Raw genomic sequence first — 20,448 nt, 5'->3', positions numbered from 1 at the left:
TCTTTGCTTCCTAGAAGCCCTAATTTCCTTTAAATCTCAGCTCAAGTGATATCTATAGATCCCCAACTGATAGTACCATTGTACCCATTTCCTTGTATTTATTTTGAATATATCTTGTCTATACTTCTATATGGGCAGCTTGGTTATGCAGTGGATAGAGTGCCAGGACTGGAGTCAGGAAGATTCATCCTCCTGAGCTCAAATCTGGCCTCAGACATTTACTAGTGTGTGAGCCTGGTCCAGTTGCTTAACCTTTTCGCCTTAGTTTCTTCATTTGTAAAATGAGTTGGAGAAGGAAATGGCAAACCACTCCAGTATCTTTGTCAAGAAAACCCCAAAAGGATCATGAACAGTAGGACATGAATGAAATGACTAAACAAACACATATATGTTCACTTCCCTATTTAATTCAAGCTTCTCAAGGGCAAGGACACTTTCATTTTCATCTTGGGAATCTTAGTAGCTAATATAGTGTTTGACACATAGTAGGTATTTTATAAATGCTATTGATTTTTGGATTATCAATTAACATAATTAAAGCATCACTAGGCTCTAATCTTGGCCATAATAAGTTAATTCGTAAGTATCTTCTAGTTTAGAATAGAATGTTACTGGTTTGCATGCAGTGGTTTTCTTCTTTGTCACATGTAAAGTATGATTAGCCTGAGTTATTCCCTTATCTTTTAATAATGTTTGAATTTTTTAAAAAATAAAATCTGTTTTAAAATGACTTTGCCCTTAATTTTCATGTTCTGATTGGGCAATTTGTGAACATGACTATTATTTTAAAAGCTGATAAATCTCATACCCTTTCTAACTTGAAACAATGATGACTCATTGTTTTAAAATCCTGTAATTATTTATTTTGCATATGCTCATTTATATACATGTTATGTACATATTTAAGGCCTAGAAAATACTTGTTACCCTTTATTATGAGCAGTAGCTCATACAAATTCAAATATTCAAATCATTCTTTGCTAGTGATTATTCACATAAATTCAAACTTTTTACTATGGGAACATCCTAAATCAGTTTTTGCTTCTTTGTTTGTTTGTTTACTTTTTCAGCCCAGAGGCTCATCTAGCATCCAGAAGAATGATTCCTGAATTATGAATCAAGATTTTGAGTTTCAGCTCTTTTCTTTGCCATTTGCATGATTCTGTCGCCATTTATTAACCTGTAAAATGAGGTGATTGTACTGAGTGATTTTTTTAGTTCCCTTTCAACTCTATCTATGTTCCTAACAACTTTAGATTTATTTATTATAATTTTAAAGTGTATAATATTTATACTATAATATAATATATAATATATATATATTACCATCAGTAAGTGGTGGAAGTGTAATTTAGTGAATATATTTCCATTTGAAGAAATAAATAATGATTAAATGAATCATTTGAATATATGGATAATTATATGAATAACATAATATTAGTTCATATTCATAAAGCTCTGTAGAAGCTTTCCTCACAAAGAACCATATGAGATAGACGGTACAAGTATTTTTATTGTCAGAACAACTAAGAGGCTTGCCAGTTATTACATATTTAACAAACAACACTACCAGTTTCTAGGCCATTGTTCCTTTACAGATACCAACAGCTTTTTTATGGGTGAACTTCATCTTGGACTTCAGAATTAAACTTTTACCTGTCTTCTCTCATCTTGCTTGCTCATTTTTGCATATATTGGTCAGAAGTGCCATGGTAATAGGAGGCTTTATATAAATGATAAAGAATTCAGTCCAAGAAAACAGCAATTTAAAAATTATTTAGGTAGAAACAATATGGCAGGTAGTATTTAATATTGTAAATACTATTTAGGTGGAAGCAATCTTGTCTTATGTCTTGCTCTTAATACTGAAAACTAATGCTGCCTTCTTCATTTTATTATCTCTTGTCAAACTAGCCATTCCATATTTATTTTTCTTTCAAGGTGACAATTAAAAAAATAACTTATCCGTACAGATATACACCTGGCATCTATATTTTTTTTTCAAGCAGTCATTACTAAATTTGATAGATAAACATTGGCTTTGGAAGTTATAAGGAAATTATATAATGTTATGCCACTATATTTAAAAGTTGTTATGGTCCATATTGAAGTCAAGGATCTCCAAGAAGGTTGGAGGCAGTGGGCAGAACTCCTTTAAGAGATCTTTCCTCTCACAAAAAGAAAACTAAATACTGTTGAAGCACTTCCTTCAATAAAGAGCTTTATTAGGTGGTAAATGATCATTCATCATTGTAGAAGAAAAATAGCTATGTGTTTAAAGTAATAGAGATAAAGATGAGGAGAACTGTATATGTTAATTCTCATCACTGCCTAAGGATCATACACTGGAGTCATGCCCAGAAATTATTAACTATCAGAGTTTTGGTTTTCATTTTAGCCACAGGTGGAAGCAATAGCAGAAAGGGGGGGGGGGACAGGTTTTATGGACTTTTTAAAAGCAGTCTGTAGAGAAGGATGAGAATGAGGAAAGCCTCTGTTCTTCCTTTACCTACAGAAGAGAAACATACCATGATTGGCTCTCATATATATCTCTTGATCTCTGTAGACCTAGAGTCCCATAGGGGGAGAGGAGGGGATACCAACATTTATTGAGTACTGACCATGTGCCAAGCACTATACTAAGGGCTTTTCAAATAGTATCTCATTCATAGTGACTAGAGAACCAGAGGTTTCTGAATCAAAGTAACATCATTAAATTCCAAAATATGCCTGAGAGTATACTGGATATTTAGCAATTAGTAGTTAATCAACATTCATACAATTCTTTTGAGGACTTTTTAAAAAAAGAATGAACTATCGTATTCTTATTATTTCATCTCATAAATTCAATTCACTATTATTTAAGAGATAAATCTCTTGGTTAACACTACATTAGAATAAGTCATAAACTGGTATCAATGATTCTAACCTACAAATATATGACCCTCTATAGATAATAAACAGACTCTAGAGTCTAGATCAGGGGTGGGGAATCTGTGGCCTCAAGACCATATGTGGCCCTCTAGGGCCTCAAGTGCAGCCCTTTGACTGAATCCAAACTTCTCAGAACAAATCCTTGATTTATTCTGAGGAGTTTGGATTCAGCACACTTGAGGACCTAGAGGGACATATGTGGACTCGAGGCTGCAGATTCCCCATCCCTAAGAATCAAGGATTCCTAACCTGGAGTTCATAGATCCCCCAAAATTCCATGAATAGAATCGATTTCAGTGACTATGATGCAAAAACTTTACATCTTTATTGTACTAAGCTGTAAGTTAAATCTAAGCATTTCCTTCAATTATGAATGTAGTTAACATTATTCTGAGAATGGGGTGCATAGGATTCACCAGACTCACAAAAGGGGTCAATGAAAGAAAAAAAGATTCAGAATTCCTGCTCTAGAGGACTGATTATTTAGTCCTATTCTAGAGACAGTTGTCACAGAGTCCCCACTTCTATTTACTTTCATCTCAGTGACATAATATAAAATTCCAAAAACTTAGTTTGAGAGCTATGAATGATTGCAATATTGTGCCTTTATTCACAGGTCATCAATGTAGACCCTGAAGGGACTTAGAGGTCAATTAGTCCAACCCTGTCATGGTATAGATGAGGAAACTGAGACTCAGAAATGTTATGATTTGACAGAATTACACAATATTTAAGGGCAGAGCTCTATTGAACCTGGCTTCTCTGACTACAAGTCCAGAATTCTTCCCCCGGTCTTATTTGATCAAATTAACAGTGTGCAGTGACTGCACAGTCACATGGGGTATTATATTTCATTCTACTGAGTCTTTTTAGTGCATTTTGTTACCATTTTAGTATGTTGTAATTTAAATATGGTTTGTTATTTCTCACAACCACCTCACAAGGAGGGTTCACAATATTGATCCCAATTTTTAAATGGGAAAAAATGAGGCACATAGAGGACCATTCTCTAGAGAATGAAGTTGAAAATATTCCCATTGCATTTTTTAAATCAATAAAAAATCAAGCATGTGTCCCTTTAAATTAATAAAGCATAATATAATCTTAGAGAATAGGTTTAAATTCAAAATGATCTTTAAAACATAAAAAAAATTCTAAGTAAAAACAGGATGAAGTTCATTAATAACAATAACTAGCATTTAAATTGTGCTTTATGCTTGCTAAATACTATATATATATATATATGTACATATATATATATATATATATATACACACACACACATAAATACATTATCTCATTTGATCCTCACAACAACTAGTTGGAGTGAAACTAAGGATTAAAAAGGTTAAGTGACTTGTCCAAGGTGACAACTAGCAAGTATCTGAGGCAAGATTTGAACTCAGGTATTTTTGACTCCAAGACCAATACTCTATCCACTCCACCACTTAGCTTAACTGTGTAAAGCAACCACAAGGTACACACATTTGTTATCTATGTACCAACTTTTTTTTAAAGGAAATATAAGGGAAATTTTGAGGTAACTGAAGAAAAGAAAGGAGGAACATCTTAGGATCATAACATCTAAAGTTAGAAGAAATCTTAGAGTCCATAAAGTGCACCCCTCTCACTTTACAGATAAAGAAACTGAGGCCCCAGGGTGGGGTATTAAAGTGATTTGCCTAAAGCCACACAAGAAATAATGTGGGTGCTTTCTGAGGTTATTATAATTTTTCATTTATTTTATAACAAAAATGGCATTAATTTTCCCCATGACAATATGAATGTCATAGTTACCTGACTATAGTCAGATTCTGTCACAAAAATGTCTCGATAGACCATGTATTAAGTTATGCTTATGTCAAGTTACATTCACAATGCATATGTTAATGTAATTAACATATAATCTGTCTTATCATGTAACATGGAAAATGTTAGTATGTATTTTCTTTTTTCCCAGATTCCAGTTTTATAAGGGAGTCATCTGTAGAGCCAGGAAAACATTAAAAGGAATTATTGAAATGCTTTTCATTCACAGGATTTTATACCACCAACTTCAATTCATATCCTCTTCCTCCCTAGGGCAAAGCATTAATCCTCTCTATGTATTCATTCCCTCACATGGAAAGTGAAGCTACATAGATGATGATAATGATGATGATGATGATGATGATAAGGTGTTTTATTTTTGTTTCTACTCAGAATATAGGAGCTTGTCATTTCCCTGAAGCAGTTTAAGAGGAGGAATTAAATATTAATTTAAAAGTTTATATATTCATTTATATATGATCCATTAGTATAAGCAACTCCTAATATGTGGTAAGGTGGTCTTACAGAGTTGCTTGAGGTGCTATGACTTGCATTAAGGGACTTTCTTGGGATCACAGTTAGCATAAGAGTCTGGTCTTCCCCAGAGGCCAGCTCTCTATCCAACACATAGTTCTGCCTCTCTGTGAAAATTAAGGACATGATAAAAGTAAGAGACTTACCACCACTATATATCGAGGTCTAAACTGAATGGTTCCAAACAAGCCCAAGATGACAACTATTATGTGTAGAAAATTTCCAAGAATTGGTGCCCACTGGAAGCCAAGGAAGTCAAAGATCTGCCTCTCTAATGCTGAGAGCTGGAACAAAACAAATGCCAGGCATTAGCATATAATGTAAATTTCAGTCAAACCATATAACATTTATTTCATTCTTTACAACTTCAGAGTTTTGAATTAAAATACATTTTATTGGGTCAAAGTCCTGGACAAATTCTCTTTCATTGTCAGAAGATGCCTTCTTCCCTACCCACAAGAGATTAATGGGATAGTGAAAGTGGCCAAAGACTTGGAGGAAATCAAAGAAAACTCCTGGCTCCTCTGAAAAGCCCCATTTGCCTGAGATCTTGGCACAGTCTCCCAAGTCCAGTGCAACTGGCCGGGTGATGAAAATATTTCTTCATCATGTCTTTGGTGTCCGAACCACTTAAACTCAAGACTTTGCACTCTTTTCTGGGAGTGGAACTATGAGAAAGAATAGGCATTTCCCATCAAAATACAGGTCAAAGGGAGGGGAAAGATCTCATTAGTAAAACCCACTGTTCCTGGCTTCCAACCTACATTCTTTTAAATAGTATTGCTCAGAGTTAAATAGTTGGTTTTCAAGATGTTGGACAACATAAAAGTCAAAGAAAGAAGATAACTGGAAATATGTTCCTGACCACCTAATAAATGACTGAAAAACTGAAGAGAAATATTATTTGAATCGAAGATATATGAATGAAATAGTTTTATCAGTGCAAGTCTAATGGGGGTAAAACCAAGCCACTTAAAATAAAATGAGTGGCTTAGTCTAAATGCATTAGACCTGAACTGATAGGAAAATTGTAATTTTAAAAGCAACTGCTCCTTAACCTCTGTGATCTCATCCACAAATACGTACAAAGTTAATGCTTTTAGGGCAGCTAGATGGATCAGCTAGAGCTGAGCACCTTAGAATTGACACTTTCACATTGTGGTGTTGGAGAAAACGTTTGAGAATCCCTTGGACAGGAAGGTGATCAAATCAGTCAATATTTAAAGAAATTAATATAGGCTACTCGTTGGAAGGTCAAATACTGAAACTAAAGCTTAAATATTTTGGACACATAATGAGAAGATGGGACTCATTAAAAAAGACACTGATGGGAAAAAAATTGAAAGCAAAAAGAGAAGGGGACTGCAGAGGATGAGATGGATAGAGAGTGTCATGGAAAGAATGAATGTGAACTTAGACTTTGAGAGATAGTGGAGGATAGAAGGACCTGGCATGCTATGGTCCATGGGAAGAGTCATGAGTGAATGAACAAAAATGTGAATGAACAAATGGGTGAATGAATAAAAAGAAAACTGCTTTTCAATGCTGCTGCTGAAAGTGCCTTAACTAATCAGTGAATCAAATTCTAGACCTCGAATTAGAAAGACCTGAGTTCCAATCTGGCCTCAGACATTTACTATCTACGTGACCCTAGACAAATGACTTTCTCTCTGTCTATCTCTGTTTCCTCAACTATAAAATGGGGTATAATAATAACAATTTCACAGCAACATTTACATAACAACCCTCGTGGTGAGGGTAGAATGGGATAATATTTGTAACATGATTGACAACATAAAGTGTCATGTAAATGCTATTATTATTATTATCATTAACATTAACATCACCATTAAATGAAAAAGCCAGCAGAGACCATGTATTAAGAGTATATTGTCAATGGGACAGCCAGGTAGCACAGCGAGTAAGAGCACCGGCCCCAGTGTCGGGATGACCTTGGGAATCAAATCTGGGCTCAGACACTTAGCATCCACCCAGAAACACCTGGCCATGTAATCTTGAGCAAGTTACTTAACCCCAATTTCTTAGGGGCAGCCAGGTGGCTCAGTGAGTAAGAGCACTGGCCCCAAGGTCGGGATGACCTGGGGATCAAATCCGGACTCAGATAATTAGCACCACACCCAGAAATAACTGGCCGTGTAACCTTGAGCAAGTTACTTAACCTCAATTTCTTAAAAAAAAGAGCATATTGTCAAGTGTTGAACTTTATCTTTTATGAAATTATATTCTTATGCATAAATTGTGTAGAGCAAAGAGCTGGCCCTAAAGCCAGAAATAACTGGATACAAGTTCTACCTTACACCTGTTGACTGAGTAACCCTGGTTAAGGCACTTAACATCTCTTCACTGATATTCACTGGAAGACATTATTCATGGAGAGCTTGTTACAACAATGAAATCAAAATACTGGTTGCCTAACCCTATCTTTATTCAGAGGTCAAATGACAAATTGGGTCACTCTGTCAAAAACCCCACAAAGACTCCTATTTTAGGTCTAAACTTCCCATCTTGGCATTCAAGGCGCATTAGAAGTTGATAATAGGGTGGAGCCAAGATGGCACTGTAGAAGCAGGAAAACTCTCTGAGCTCCCTCCATAACCACCTCAAATACCTATAAAATATGACTCTAAACAAACTTTAGAGATACAGAATTCACAAAGTGACAGAGAGAAACAAATAACCCACTGAAGGCAGCCCAGAAGGCCAGCAGAAAGGGTCCATCATAGTGCACTGGGAGCAGAACCCAGGTCTGCATGAGCCCATGGTTTTAGCCCCAGGGCAGCTGTGACCAGCTGTGGCTGGAGGAACTTCAAAAGAATGGATCACCAGCAGCTGTGGTGGTTTACAGAATTATTTACCCATAAATGTCAAAAGCAAAGTAAAAGATCAGTGTGGACTTTGGGAACAGGGGGATGAAGTGTGTGGTCTGGCCTCTGTCCCTGGAGGGAGAAGCTGAGTGGCTGCTTCTGACCTGCAGATTGTAGGGGGGATGAAGAGACCATTCAGAGGGTAATCACTCTTCCTTTAACCTGCTTGGATCTGGATTGCTATCTTGGGTGGAGGTCCCAGGGTGTGTGACCAGGTGCCAGAGCCAGTGGAGGCTTCTGAGAGGGCACCTAACTAATAGCTTCAGCAGCTGTGAAAACGCCAGCGATTTGGGACAAAGCTCTACTCTCTTCAAGCAGAGTTCTATTGTTGCAAAAAGCTCAAAAGTCAAGTAATTGAGTGGCAACATGAGCAAGCAAAGGAAGCAAACCAAGAACAGCAATCCAAATTTGGATTCCTTTTGAGGGACAAAAAGGATCAAAGCATGGAATGGCAGGAAGACAATGAAGTCAGAACTCCTGTACCAAAAGCTTCCAAGAAAAATATGAATTGGTTACAGGGCATAGAAGAGCTTAAGAAGGATTTTGAAAACCAAATAAGAGAAGTGGAGGAAAAATTGGGAGGAAAAATGAGAATGATGCAAGAAAATAATGAAAAGAGAGTCGACAACTTTACTGAAGAAAATTACACCTTAAAAAAATAGACTAATTCAAATGGCTAAAGAGGTCCAAAAAGCCAGTGAGAAGAAGAGTACCTTAAAAAGCCAAATTTGCCAGATGGCAAAATAATTTCAAAAGCTCACTGAAGAGAATAATTCCTTTAGAGAATTAGATTGGAGCAAATGGAAGCTAGCAACTTAATGAAAAAACAAGATACAATTAAACAGATCCAAAACAACGAAAAAAGCGAAGGCAATGTGAAATATCTCATTCGAAAAACTACTGAACTGGAAAATAGATCCAGGAGAGATAATTTAAAAATTATTGGACTACCTGAAAGCCATGATCACAAAAAGAACCTAGAAATCATCCTCCAAGAAATTCTCAAGGAAAATTGCCCTGATGTTTTAGAACCAGAGGGCAAAATAGAGGTTGAAAGAATCCACTGATCACCTCCTGAAAAAAATCCCCAAAAGAAAATTCCTAGGAATATTATAGCCAGGTTCTGGAATTCCTAGATAAAGGAGAAAATATTACAAGCAGCCAGGAAGAAACAATTTGAATATTGTGGAAACACAATCAGGATAACCCAGGATCTGGCAGCTTCTTCATTGAGGGATTGAAGGTCTTGAAAAATGATATTCCAGAGGTCAAAGGAGCTGGGACTAAAACCAAGAATCACCTACCCAGCAAAACCGAGTATCATATTTCAGAAGAAAATATGGTCATTCAAGGAAATGGAGGACTTTCAACCTTTTTTGATGAAAAAAACAGAATTGAATAGAAAATTTGACATTCAGATACAATAAGCAAGAGAAGCATGAGAAGGTAAACAGGGAAAAGAAATCATAAGGAACTTATCAAAGTTGAACTATTAACATTCCTACATGGAAAAACAATAATTGTAACTTATGAAACTTTTCTCAGTATGAGCATAGTTGAAGTGAATATAAATGTGTATATATACATAGGAGGACATATGGGCTTATGAATACATATGTGAGTGTATATATATATGTGTGTGTGTGTGTGTGTGTACAGATATACATAGACAGAGGGCACAGGACCAATTGAATAGGAAGGGATAACAATTGAAAGGTGTAATTGAGAGGTGAGAGAGGAATATAATGAGAGGAGATGGAGAGAGACAGAATGGGGTAAATTATATCATATAGAAGAGGCAAAGGAAAACTGTTTCTTTGTAGAGGAAGACAAAAGATAATGGGTCAACCTTACCCTCACTGAATTTTGGCTTAGGAAGGGAATGACATACACAATAAATAGGGTAGGAGAGTGGGGGGAAGGATGAGAGAGGGAATGATGGAGGGGTAGGCAGATTGGGGGAGGAGGGAAGTTAGAAGCACACACCTTTGAAAAGGGACAGGGTCAAAGCAGAGAATAGAACAATAGGGGAGCAGGGGAGGGAAATGTAGTCAGTCTTTCACAATATATCCACTATGGAAATGTTTTGCATAGCTACATGTGTAGAACCTATATTGAATTGCCTATCTTCCCATTGAGGGTGAGTGATAGGGGGAGGAAGGGAAAGAATCTGAAATTCAGAGTTTCAAAATCAAATATTTAAAAATATATATATTAGTATTTTCTATGCAACTGGGAAATAAGATATATAGACACTGTGGTGTAGAGATCCATTTTGCCCTACTGAAAAGTCGGATGGGGGATTGGGGAAGATTTAAGAGAGAGAGCAGATTGGGGAAGGGAATATTCAGTGGGATCACTGTTTTGGGGTGATGGGTAGGGAAAAGACGAGGAGAAAATTTTTAACTCAAAATCTTGTGGAAATGAATGATGTAAACTAAAAATAAACATAAAATTTAAAAATCATTGGCTGTAAGAAAAAAAAGTTGATAGTATATGAACTCTCCAACATCATCTCACACATTCTGCATAAAATACCTCAGTCTCTAGCCATACTATATTACTTGTGTTCCCTCCCCTCAGAGTCATCACATATTTTTTTTCCTAAATCTATACTCCAGCCATAGAATATCATACCAATTTTTTTTCTCTTCTCCCCCATATTTGAAATGTTCCCCTTCCTCTCCTCTGACTACTGACCTTTCTGGCTTCCTTTAAGTCCCAACTAGAATCTCCATTCTTTATGAAGCCTTCCCCAACTCCTCTTAATTCCTTCTGTTAATTATTTCCAATTTATCTTATATATAGTTTGATTTGTATACATGTATTTGCATGTTGTCTCCACCATTAAAGTGTAAGCCCCTTGAGAACAAGAGCTGTCTTTTGCCTCCTTTTGTATCCCCAGGGTTTAGCATGGTGCTTGTCACAGAGTAGGTGCTTAATAAATGTTTACTGTTTAATTACTGATTAATTATAGCATTATAGTAATATGCTCATGAGAAAGAGTTATTTAAAACCTGATTCTTGTTTTATTCATCTTGTTCAGTTAAGTTCAATGGCTAGCAAGAATCCCAGGGCAAGTTTCCTCATACTATTATTTCTTTATGTTCCATTGAAATAGTCATGGGAATTTGAATATCTTCCTTGTCCTCTAATTGATCAAATATAATCACGTGGAGATTGTGGTAGGAGGAGTTTGCTGAATGGGTGGAGCAGGAAGTGGTGGAGCAGGAAGCTGTGAGTCAGAGCAGTTAGAACTGGGGTAGAGAGGACACAGGCAAGCAGATAGCTAGAATTTGTGAGTGTTTGTATGAAGGCTTTAGGCTGGTGTTGTCTCTGCAGTGTTATAGTGTGTTAACTTCCTTGTTGCTATGATGGATTCGATTTTCTGGTGTTGGGATATTGGCTTTCTGGTGTCTGAATAAGTGCTTTGCTTCAGTCTTCTATATGGAGAATCTATTATATTTTGCAATTTAGAACTATGCCGGCATTTTCATAGTCACCATTGGTGCTGTGTACATCATGTTGGCACTATATCCATGTTCTGTCTACTCTGACAGAGGCTGACAAAATGATTTTTAAAATTGAATAAAAGTATTAGGACATAAATTTATACTCGGTAGGCTCACTGAAAGTATCCTTGGTAAAACTCCAGTAGCAGACAGGACAAAAAGGATGATATATACTTGATCTCATTCCCACATGATTTTGATCTTCCCAGCAAAGGTTCTATAATAGAAAATCTTTTCATACCATATAGCTTAGAGATTATGAGTTAATATGATGGTGACATCCATTTAAAATATTGTTCTTAAGGTTTTTTTTGAAAACTGTTATAGCCAGATGCTTGTGGGCAACAGATTCTATTGTAATAATGTTCCAATTTCAATAGAGTTTATTGGTTGACTTCTCCAGAATATTTTCAGGTCTTTATTTGTAGCATGGGGTTTTGCCATCTGTCAGCTCACAAAAGATAGCAAGATTATAAAACATATAATTCCAGTTACCAAGTCATGAAAAATTAAATTGTTAGGCATCTGCAATGATTAGGTGCATGATCTCTACTATTTCCTTGCATTATCTACGCTAATGATTGGATCCAGACTCCTTAAGGATAACTCTTTTGCAATTTCGAATGCAATGATGATTTTGTAGTTTCTGGTCCTGAAATGCTGTCATAAACTGGTTCATTTCAACAAATCAGTTTGCTTCACTCCATCATTTGTTTGGTGTTTCTTTGTCTACTGAGTCCATCCAGATGTCATCTATATTTCAGGCCTTTTGATACTACTTCTGAATCTTCGTCATTTCATAGGCATCATCTGGAGGGAAGTCACTTTTAGTTACATTAAACAAATCCAGTGCTATGTACCTCTTAACAGACTTTACTATTGCTTAGTAAAGTGATGTCTGCTCATTCACAAAGTATATCCATAGATTTCAGATCTGTGTGTTATGTGTTCTAAGAATGTTCATTCATCTTCTCCCTCATTTTTAGCATTGAAGCATTCATCTTTCTGGACCTGCTTTAGCATAATGGACCCAGTGTCCTGTTAATATTGTGCATATTTTCTAAGAGTACTTTATAGATCCATTAAGGTCCATTGTGCAATTTTGAAAGTGTATGTTCAGACTGGTATTTTTGTTGATGCTAATTGCTTAAAATGTATTTTTCCCATTCATCTTTGATTTTTGAAGACCAGTAAGGGACCCTTAACATATTCAGGAACAGCCTACTCCAGGTATGTTTATACTTGCCCAAAGGAAAGTAAGGTATTTGTAGTTACCACTTTCATCTAATTGGTTGAAAGTGACCTCTGAATTCATGTTCAAAGCTTTTAGTCTTTAACTCTCCTTAACATAAGTTGTCAATTTCACATTTATTTAGTCCAAAAAAAATTCTGGTATCATTGGAGAGATATATCATAAATGAAGGAGTTGCTTGAGTTGCTTTTTGGTGTAGCCATATACAGACTGATGTCATCTCTTTGCATCATGTCATTAATACAGTATTTTGGTTAGACTCTTAATTTGGATGCCATGCTTAGGAGAAATAAATGGCAATGTATTCAAGGCTAGGCAGAACTAAAATGGAATTAAATGGTCTCCCTTAAAATTCTAAATTTTATGGGAATGGTTCTTGACATTATGATAAGGCAGCTAAGTGGTACAGTGGATAGAGTAATGAACTTGGAGTCAGGAAGACCTGAGTTCAATTCTGGCCTCAGATACTCACCAGCTGTGTGACCTTGGGCAAAATATTTGACCTCAGTTTCCTCAACTGTAAAATGAGGATGATGCTAATAGCACCTGTTTTTCAGGGTTGTTGTGAGGAACAAATGAGATAATATTTGCAAAGTGCTTACCATAGTGTCTGTCACAAAATAGATCTCATATAAATTTTAGCTATTATTATTGAAAATTTTTTTCATATGGAAATCTAGTATTCTCACCATACTTGGTTTTACTTTATATATTTGTAGTATGCAAATAATAATACTAATAATAGCTAGCATTTCCATAGTTCCTTAAGGCCTGCAAAGTATTTTATTTACATGTATTATCTTTATTGATAAGGTATGAGAATGGAATTGACTCAAAAGAGCAGCAAAAATAAAAAAAAATGTCACCATGCTTTTCAGTATGAATTGATAAGTTGCTCTTATTTTTTTAGAAAAACATTTTATTCCTCATACTGTGAATGTTTTATATAAAATGCATAAATACATAATTTGACTACATTTGGAAGGGCTGTTGAGATGCTCATTGTTTGATAATAGATAGCTCGTGCCTTCTATTTGAAAAGGTGGGATGAGTCTTTTGGCTGGAAGGAAGACGGTAAAGTACCTTGCTAGTAATTCATGCAATGCTAAGAAATATTTTAGTCAACAATTATGGTTCTCATCTGGACCTGCTGCTTTCCAGTTTTGTAGGGTAGCTAGAGTTTCAGTAACCACCCTTGACATACTTTCTCTGTCATTCATTACATTCTTTGTGTGCAATATTTCTATCTCTCATTTGATCTGATTTGTGTTTTTGTTGTCAACTCCCTGTAACCAGAAAGAAAATCCAAAATTTTATATGTCCCCCTTCAGGGATTCTAGCTTGCCCTGTATTTCTTTATTATACAAGCTTCTTAGTAGCTGGGTGGTACAGTAGCTAGAGTACTGGAGCTGAAATCAGGAAGATTTCAGTTTAAATCTGGTCTCAGACACTTGTGACCCTGGGAAAGTCATTTAACTTATGCCTGACTCAGTTTTCTCATTTCTGAAATGAAAATTATAAAAGCACATAATTCCCAAGGTTGTTGTAAGGATAAAATAATATTTGTAAAGTTCTGTTTACCTTAGAGTACAGTATAAATGTTTGCTGTAACTATTATTATTCCATAATAAAATTTCTGATTGATATTTAATTGTTTCTGCTGCTTTGATTTCTTGGATGACCTTAACCTTTATATTTTACAGTCCATTTCTGATTAAGGAAATCTATATTTTCTGACCTACCTTTATTTTCTAGATTGTTTTCTGGAATGTGTGTGTGTGTGTGTGCGTGTGTGCATGTGTCTTTAACAGGGGTCTTTAACTGGGAAGTATGGAATTCCAGTTTTCTACTGCATGCATAGGTTATATACCTATACACCTTCCTGCTCCTTTCCACAGAACTTCAACAGATCCATCAATTTTCTCCCTCCAGAGTGTAGGTTGACAACTTCTCTTAGCAGTGTTCCTTGACAGATCACCTTTCTTATATAGTAGCACCATACTGCTATGTACATATCCTGAAACATTTTTAAATTTTCCGGCCACTACTATGGAGAAATATGGTCCTTCTAATAGATATGGCAAAAAGCAGCTTTCACAAATTACTCTGTTTTGTTATGATTGGTCTGCTAGTTGGATTCTTGGCATCACTCTTAACAAGGGCATTTCAGAATTTCAACATGTGTATCCCTCTCCCTTTCAAAATTATTTGAGACTTTTGTCATGTGTTTCATAGAATATGTATTAGGCTAAATCTTCAAAGAGGTCAGGATGTTATGCTTTTTTTGCTGTTAAAATTTTAATAACTTTAATTTCATCTCTTGTCTAAGTTAGATCTAGGGATAAAGTTTTATCACCTCTTTTTGTTGTATGATTTCCTTGTCCTGATACATTATTGAAAGACTTGAACATGAGAGTTGCACTAAAAAAAAAAAAACACTCCGACGTTTCTGACCATAACTGGCCAGATCTCTTTACAAATTTGTTATGATATGGGATTGGCAAGAAATGAAAATATTCACAGCTTCAGTCCATTTCATGTGTAATCGTAGCATGTGTAATTTGTTGTTTAGTGCCACAGACCCTAAGACATTTCCAAAAGGTAGGGGAATTGGCATATCTGATTTTTTTCAGATTCACTCCATTTTCTTAAGGAACCAGAAGAGGAAAACAAATGATTCCATGCTGGTGTCCAAGGAAAGCTGAGCATCATGTCAATTTTGAGTAAGATTAGCCTTATGCCACCCTGTCTTTTTAATAGATTTAGGGGAATAATTTATGTTCCAGACATTATTTTAAGCATTGGATTATCCAGCATTTCAAGGTTTCTTCCAGCTATGGTAGGTAAAGATCTAATGGACTACACAAAGTCCATTACATAGATCTTTCTGACTGGCATTTATTTGCTCTGCCATTGCCATATCTACCACTATGACATGGACAATGGGTGAGCTTGAGGGGAATTACAACTATTACTGTTAACTATTACTTTACTGTTTTTATTACTATTTCTATCGTTATCTTTCTTCTTTTTCTCAGAAGCAGCAACAGCATCATTTATTTATACACAGTATTTATAATATTCTCTATTTACCTTGATAAACAAATAATTTAACAGTAAGAATTAGCTCTGTTGCTACCCATTTGTAATGCTGGCAACCCATAAAGTAACCTGTTAGCTATAATTTGAAACAAGCATACAGTTTGAGGCATTTCAATTTCCTCAGACACAGTGCCATTTACTCCAGCACTGAACCTTCATCTATCTTAATCAACAATTGCTTTCAATTAGCTGTCTTATGGAACAGAAAACACCAAATGCCTGAAGGCATCCTCACCTTGGCCTCGTTCATTCTTCTGGTGCCTCATGTGCATTTAGTAATTCTGCTATTTCTCTTATCCATGATAAGAAAATTAACCACAAAGATCCAAAAGCAAAATCATCAGAGGAATGGAAGTAAAGGGCACGTTTTTTCTCTCTGGCTTATTTGTGTTTGTTCAGTTGTTTTTCAGTGGTTTCCAACTCTTGGTGACCCCATTTGGGGTGTTCTTGGCAGAGACATTGGAGTGGTTTGCCATTTCCTTTCCCACATCATTTTACAGATAAGGAAACTAAGGCAAATAGAGTTAAATGACTTGCCCAGAGGCACAAAAACTAGTAAGTGTCTGAGGCCAGATTTGAACTCAGGAAGATGAGTCTTCCTGACTCCAGGCCTAGAATTCTATCCCTTGCACTACCTCACTGCCCTATTTTTGTTTAGCGGTTCCAATTGATTTTCTGGTACTGAGGACTTAACATGGAAGCATTTATGAACTTGGTCTCTCACTAAGACACTATCATTTATATACAAATAGGAACAGCGTGCTCTGAGAACCAGAGCCTTGAAGAGCAACAGCAAGCAACCTACTGTGAAAAGTGGCCAGATTTAAGAGCTATGGTGCATCACAATAACATTGAAACTGAACTTTTCAAACAGAGGGTAAAAACTAGATTTTCTTTCTGCCAAGAAATGCATGGCTAACATTTAATTTTAGAAGAGGATGAGAAAACTCACAGAACAGAAGAGCTATTAGATTGATACTATGTATTATGAAATCTATGTATGATACTATGTATTATGAAAAAAAATTATGGTTTTTAGAAGGAATCATTTAGATTTAGAGCTGGAAGGTATCTTAGGAATCATCCAGTCCAACTGCTCATTTTTAGATGAAGAAATTGAGTTTCACAGGAAAAGACTTTTTTTTTTAGATTTTTCTTTTTGCTCTTTGAAGGGAGGAAGGTAGGGCAATTGGGGTTACGTGACTTGCCCAAGGTCACAGGTCTAGTATTTTTGTGTTAAGTGTCTGAGGCAGGATTTGAACTCAGGTCCTCCTGATTCCAAGGCCGGTGCTCTATTCACTGTGCCACCTACTCACACCCTATGGGAAAAGACTTTGAGCTCTGTGTGTAGCCAGGGAGTTGAACACTCACCTCTTAGCTTCTGTCTTCAGTGCTCCAGGGGCTGTGCCCAGACCTTTTCCATCTCCTGTTGTCATATCCTGCCTCCTAGCTAGAATCCTTTAGTTAAAACTTGCACCTTCTGTGCCCCTGTTTGCTGTGATGGACTTCCTATTTGACATATCACTGTCTGCCATTAATTGAGCCATGAGGAAGAACATTGAGCAGTCGAACAACCTGCCTCCCTCAATAGACTTCTCTTCAACTAGGGATATTACTCTGAACTCAATCATCAATGGTTAGAATATTCCCAGGGGCTCATATTATCTCTGTCCAAGTGACTTTGAACCCCCAACTATCATCATATTAGTACAGTTACCTATTCCCCACTGCTCCCTCCCTTTAATGGTTTAATTTGCAGTTCTCTAATTATTAATACTTTAGAGCATTTTATATGGTTGTTGATTGTTTGGATTTCTTTCTTTAAAAACTGCCTGTTTCTATCTTTTGACATTTATGTATGGGGGAACAGCTCCCAGAGAAGCTTTTTTTTTTAAAGCAATCGGGGTTAAGTAACTTGCTCAAGGTTACACGGCCAGGTGTTTCTGGGTGGGTGCTAAGTGTCTGAGCCCGGGATTCGATCTCCAGGTCTTCTCAACACTGGAGCCTGTGCTCTTACTCGCTGTGCTACCTGGCTGCCCCCAGAGAAGCTTCTTAAGGAGTTAAGAGATACTGAATAGTGAGAAGGAAAATGACAACTCCACAAGATAATGCATCATAGCTCTAGAACTGGAAAGGACCTCTTAGGCCTTCTAGGTCAATCCCCTCATGTTACTGGTGAGGAAAGTGAGACTGAGAGAGGTGAAGTGATTTGTGTAAATAGATAGAGCTTGGATTTAACCACACATCTTGATACTTTGCTTTTTGAAACACCTTTCCCCTTCTGTCTCTGTCTGAGGGACCCAAGAACCAAATTTCTATAATTCAAGACTCACTAGTAGGAAACCCATAGTTTCAGAGAAAGAACAGACTTTCTCTTTGCTAAAGCCAAATCCTTTATAAGTGCCTTTGATTGCACCCTCTCCTCTCTTTCATGCCCTTACTCCAACAACAATCCTCTATCATGTACATAACCCAGATTTTTATTGTTCTCTCTCCCTCCACCTACAAATATACTTAGGTTTCCACTTTTCTTAAGACAAGAACAACATCAATAAAAACTTCGCTTAACTCTGGCATCATCCCCCACCTATGCTCAATGCCTCTATATCCTCCTCCCTCCTCAACTCCTTGTAATTTGGCTTTTGTCCACACCACTCTACTGAAACTGCATTTTGGAACTTTTTAACAACAACATCAGTGGTCTCTTTTATACTAATTACCTTTCATTGATTTGTGGTATTTGAAAAGGGGGATGCTCCTTCCTTCTTGAACTTCTTTTTCCTTGTCTTCCGTGGCATTATACTCTCCAAGTTTTCTCTCTATTTGATAAGTCCCTTTCTTCAATTCTGGTATTTCTATTAAAGGTACCACCACTCTTCTGACTTCAGAATGTTGGCTGAAGTTTGACCTATATAAGACCCTTTCTGATGCCCCTCATTTTTAACACTTCAGTCAAAACTTACTTTATATCCATTTTTTGCTTATTTATTGTTACACATGTCCATTCTTCCAAGTAGAATGGAAAATCCTGAAGGTCATACATATTTATGTATCCCCAATATCTAGCACCCTGCCTGACACATAATAGAAACTTAATAAATGCCTGATGGATTGAATTGAGGTTTGTAGCCTTGGCTTCTTTTTCTCACCTTTCCTTCTCCCAACACCAAACATCCATTCAGTTATCTAGTCTTATCATTTCCACCTCAGCAATAGCTCTCCTATCTCGCTTTTCTAATTCCACTGCAGACACTCTAGTTCTGCCCCTCATCTCTTCTTAGACTCTCATCTTCTTCATCACTATAAGAACCCTAGATGTTTGAACTGCCTCCAGGCATTCCCTAATCCAATCTATCTTCCTCAACATTGCCCAAATCATCTTCCTAAAAAGCTGCTAGAGAACCAGGAGAACTTTGTACATAATTACAGTCTTATCATATGTGTGATGACTAACTTTGATAGACTGGGTTCCTCTCAGCAATGCAAGGCTATAAGAAAACTCCAAAAGATTCATGATGGAAAAGGCTATCCACATCCAGAGAAAGAAATATAGAGTGTGAATGCAGATTGAAGCCAACTACTTGATCCCTCTCTTTTTTTGTTTCTTTTATTTCTTCTTTCTCATTGTTCACTCCTTGGGTTATAATTCTTCTTTACAACTTGACTAATGTTTAATGTGAAGGTATTTGTAGATCCTATAATTGTTTGCATGCTGCCATGGGGGGAAGGAGGGAGGAGGAGAGGGGAGGAGAAGGAAGAAGAATGTGGAACTGAATGCTGTAAAGTAAAAGTAAATTATATATATATATATATATAAGCAATTGGGGTTACGTAACTTGCTCAAGGTTACACGGCCAGGTGTTTCTGGTTGGGTGCTAAGTGTCTGAGCCCAGATTCGATCCCCAGGTCATCCCGACACTGGGGCCCATGGTCTTACTCGCTGTGCTACCTGGCCGCCCCAATAAATATACATATTTTTAAAAAGCTGCTAGGATACTCTCCCTTTCCACTGCCTGTATAAACTCCTCACCCTGGCATTTAAAGCCCATCACAATCTAGATTTAAGGTACCTGCCAGTACTTTCTCATACTACTGTTCTTAATTTCTTAATGTAGTCTATGTTATGGACACACCTGAATACTCTTCACCCTCCCCCATTCTTTTCTTACTCTGCTATAGTCTTTGCATATTTCTCCCCCATACCTAGAACAGACTCACCTCCTTTCCCCAATTTCACTAAATTTCATCTATAGGCATTTTTCTCTTTTTTCAAAGCTCAATTCAGATGGTATCTTCTCCACAAGACCTTCCATAGCCCTTTCCCAACCAGGTAAAACTGATATTTCCCTCTTTGAATTTCTCATAACACTTTTCCCAAATGTTTCTCTCTCTCTCTCTCTCTCTCTCTCTCTCTCCCTCT

At 36.6% G+C, this 20,448-nt stretch overlaps 1 protein-coding gene across 2 annotated transcripts in view; it reads right to left on the bottom strand.

Annotated features, from left to right (window-relative positions):
• NKAIN3 (sodium/potassium transporting ATPase interacting 3) overlaps positions 1 to 20,448 on the bottom strand; it is an 862,428-nt gene that overhangs the window by 381,347 nt on the left and 460,633 nt on the right. For both annotated transcript variants that reach the window (XM_069099517.1, XM_069099518.1), the window contains exon 2: positions 5,424 to 5,561. In XM_069099517.1, the coding sequence (XP_068955618.1) occupies positions 5,424 to 5,561 (138 nt within the window). The remainder of the gene's footprint in view (positions 1 to 5,423; positions 5,562 to 20,448) is intronic.

This window comes from Petaurus breviceps, unplaced genomic scaffold (genome assembly GCF_028583685.1).
Source record: "Petaurus breviceps papuanus isolate PSGF00001 unplaced genomic scaffold, PetGlider_PUasm1.0 38, whole genome shotgun sequence".
Taxonomy (NCBI): Eukaryota; Metazoa; Chordata; class Mammalia; order Diprotodontia; family Petauridae; genus Petaurus; species Petaurus breviceps.
The sequence above is the reverse complement of the archived record's forward strand: the minus strand, read 5'-3'. Positions and strand labels throughout refer to the sequence as shown.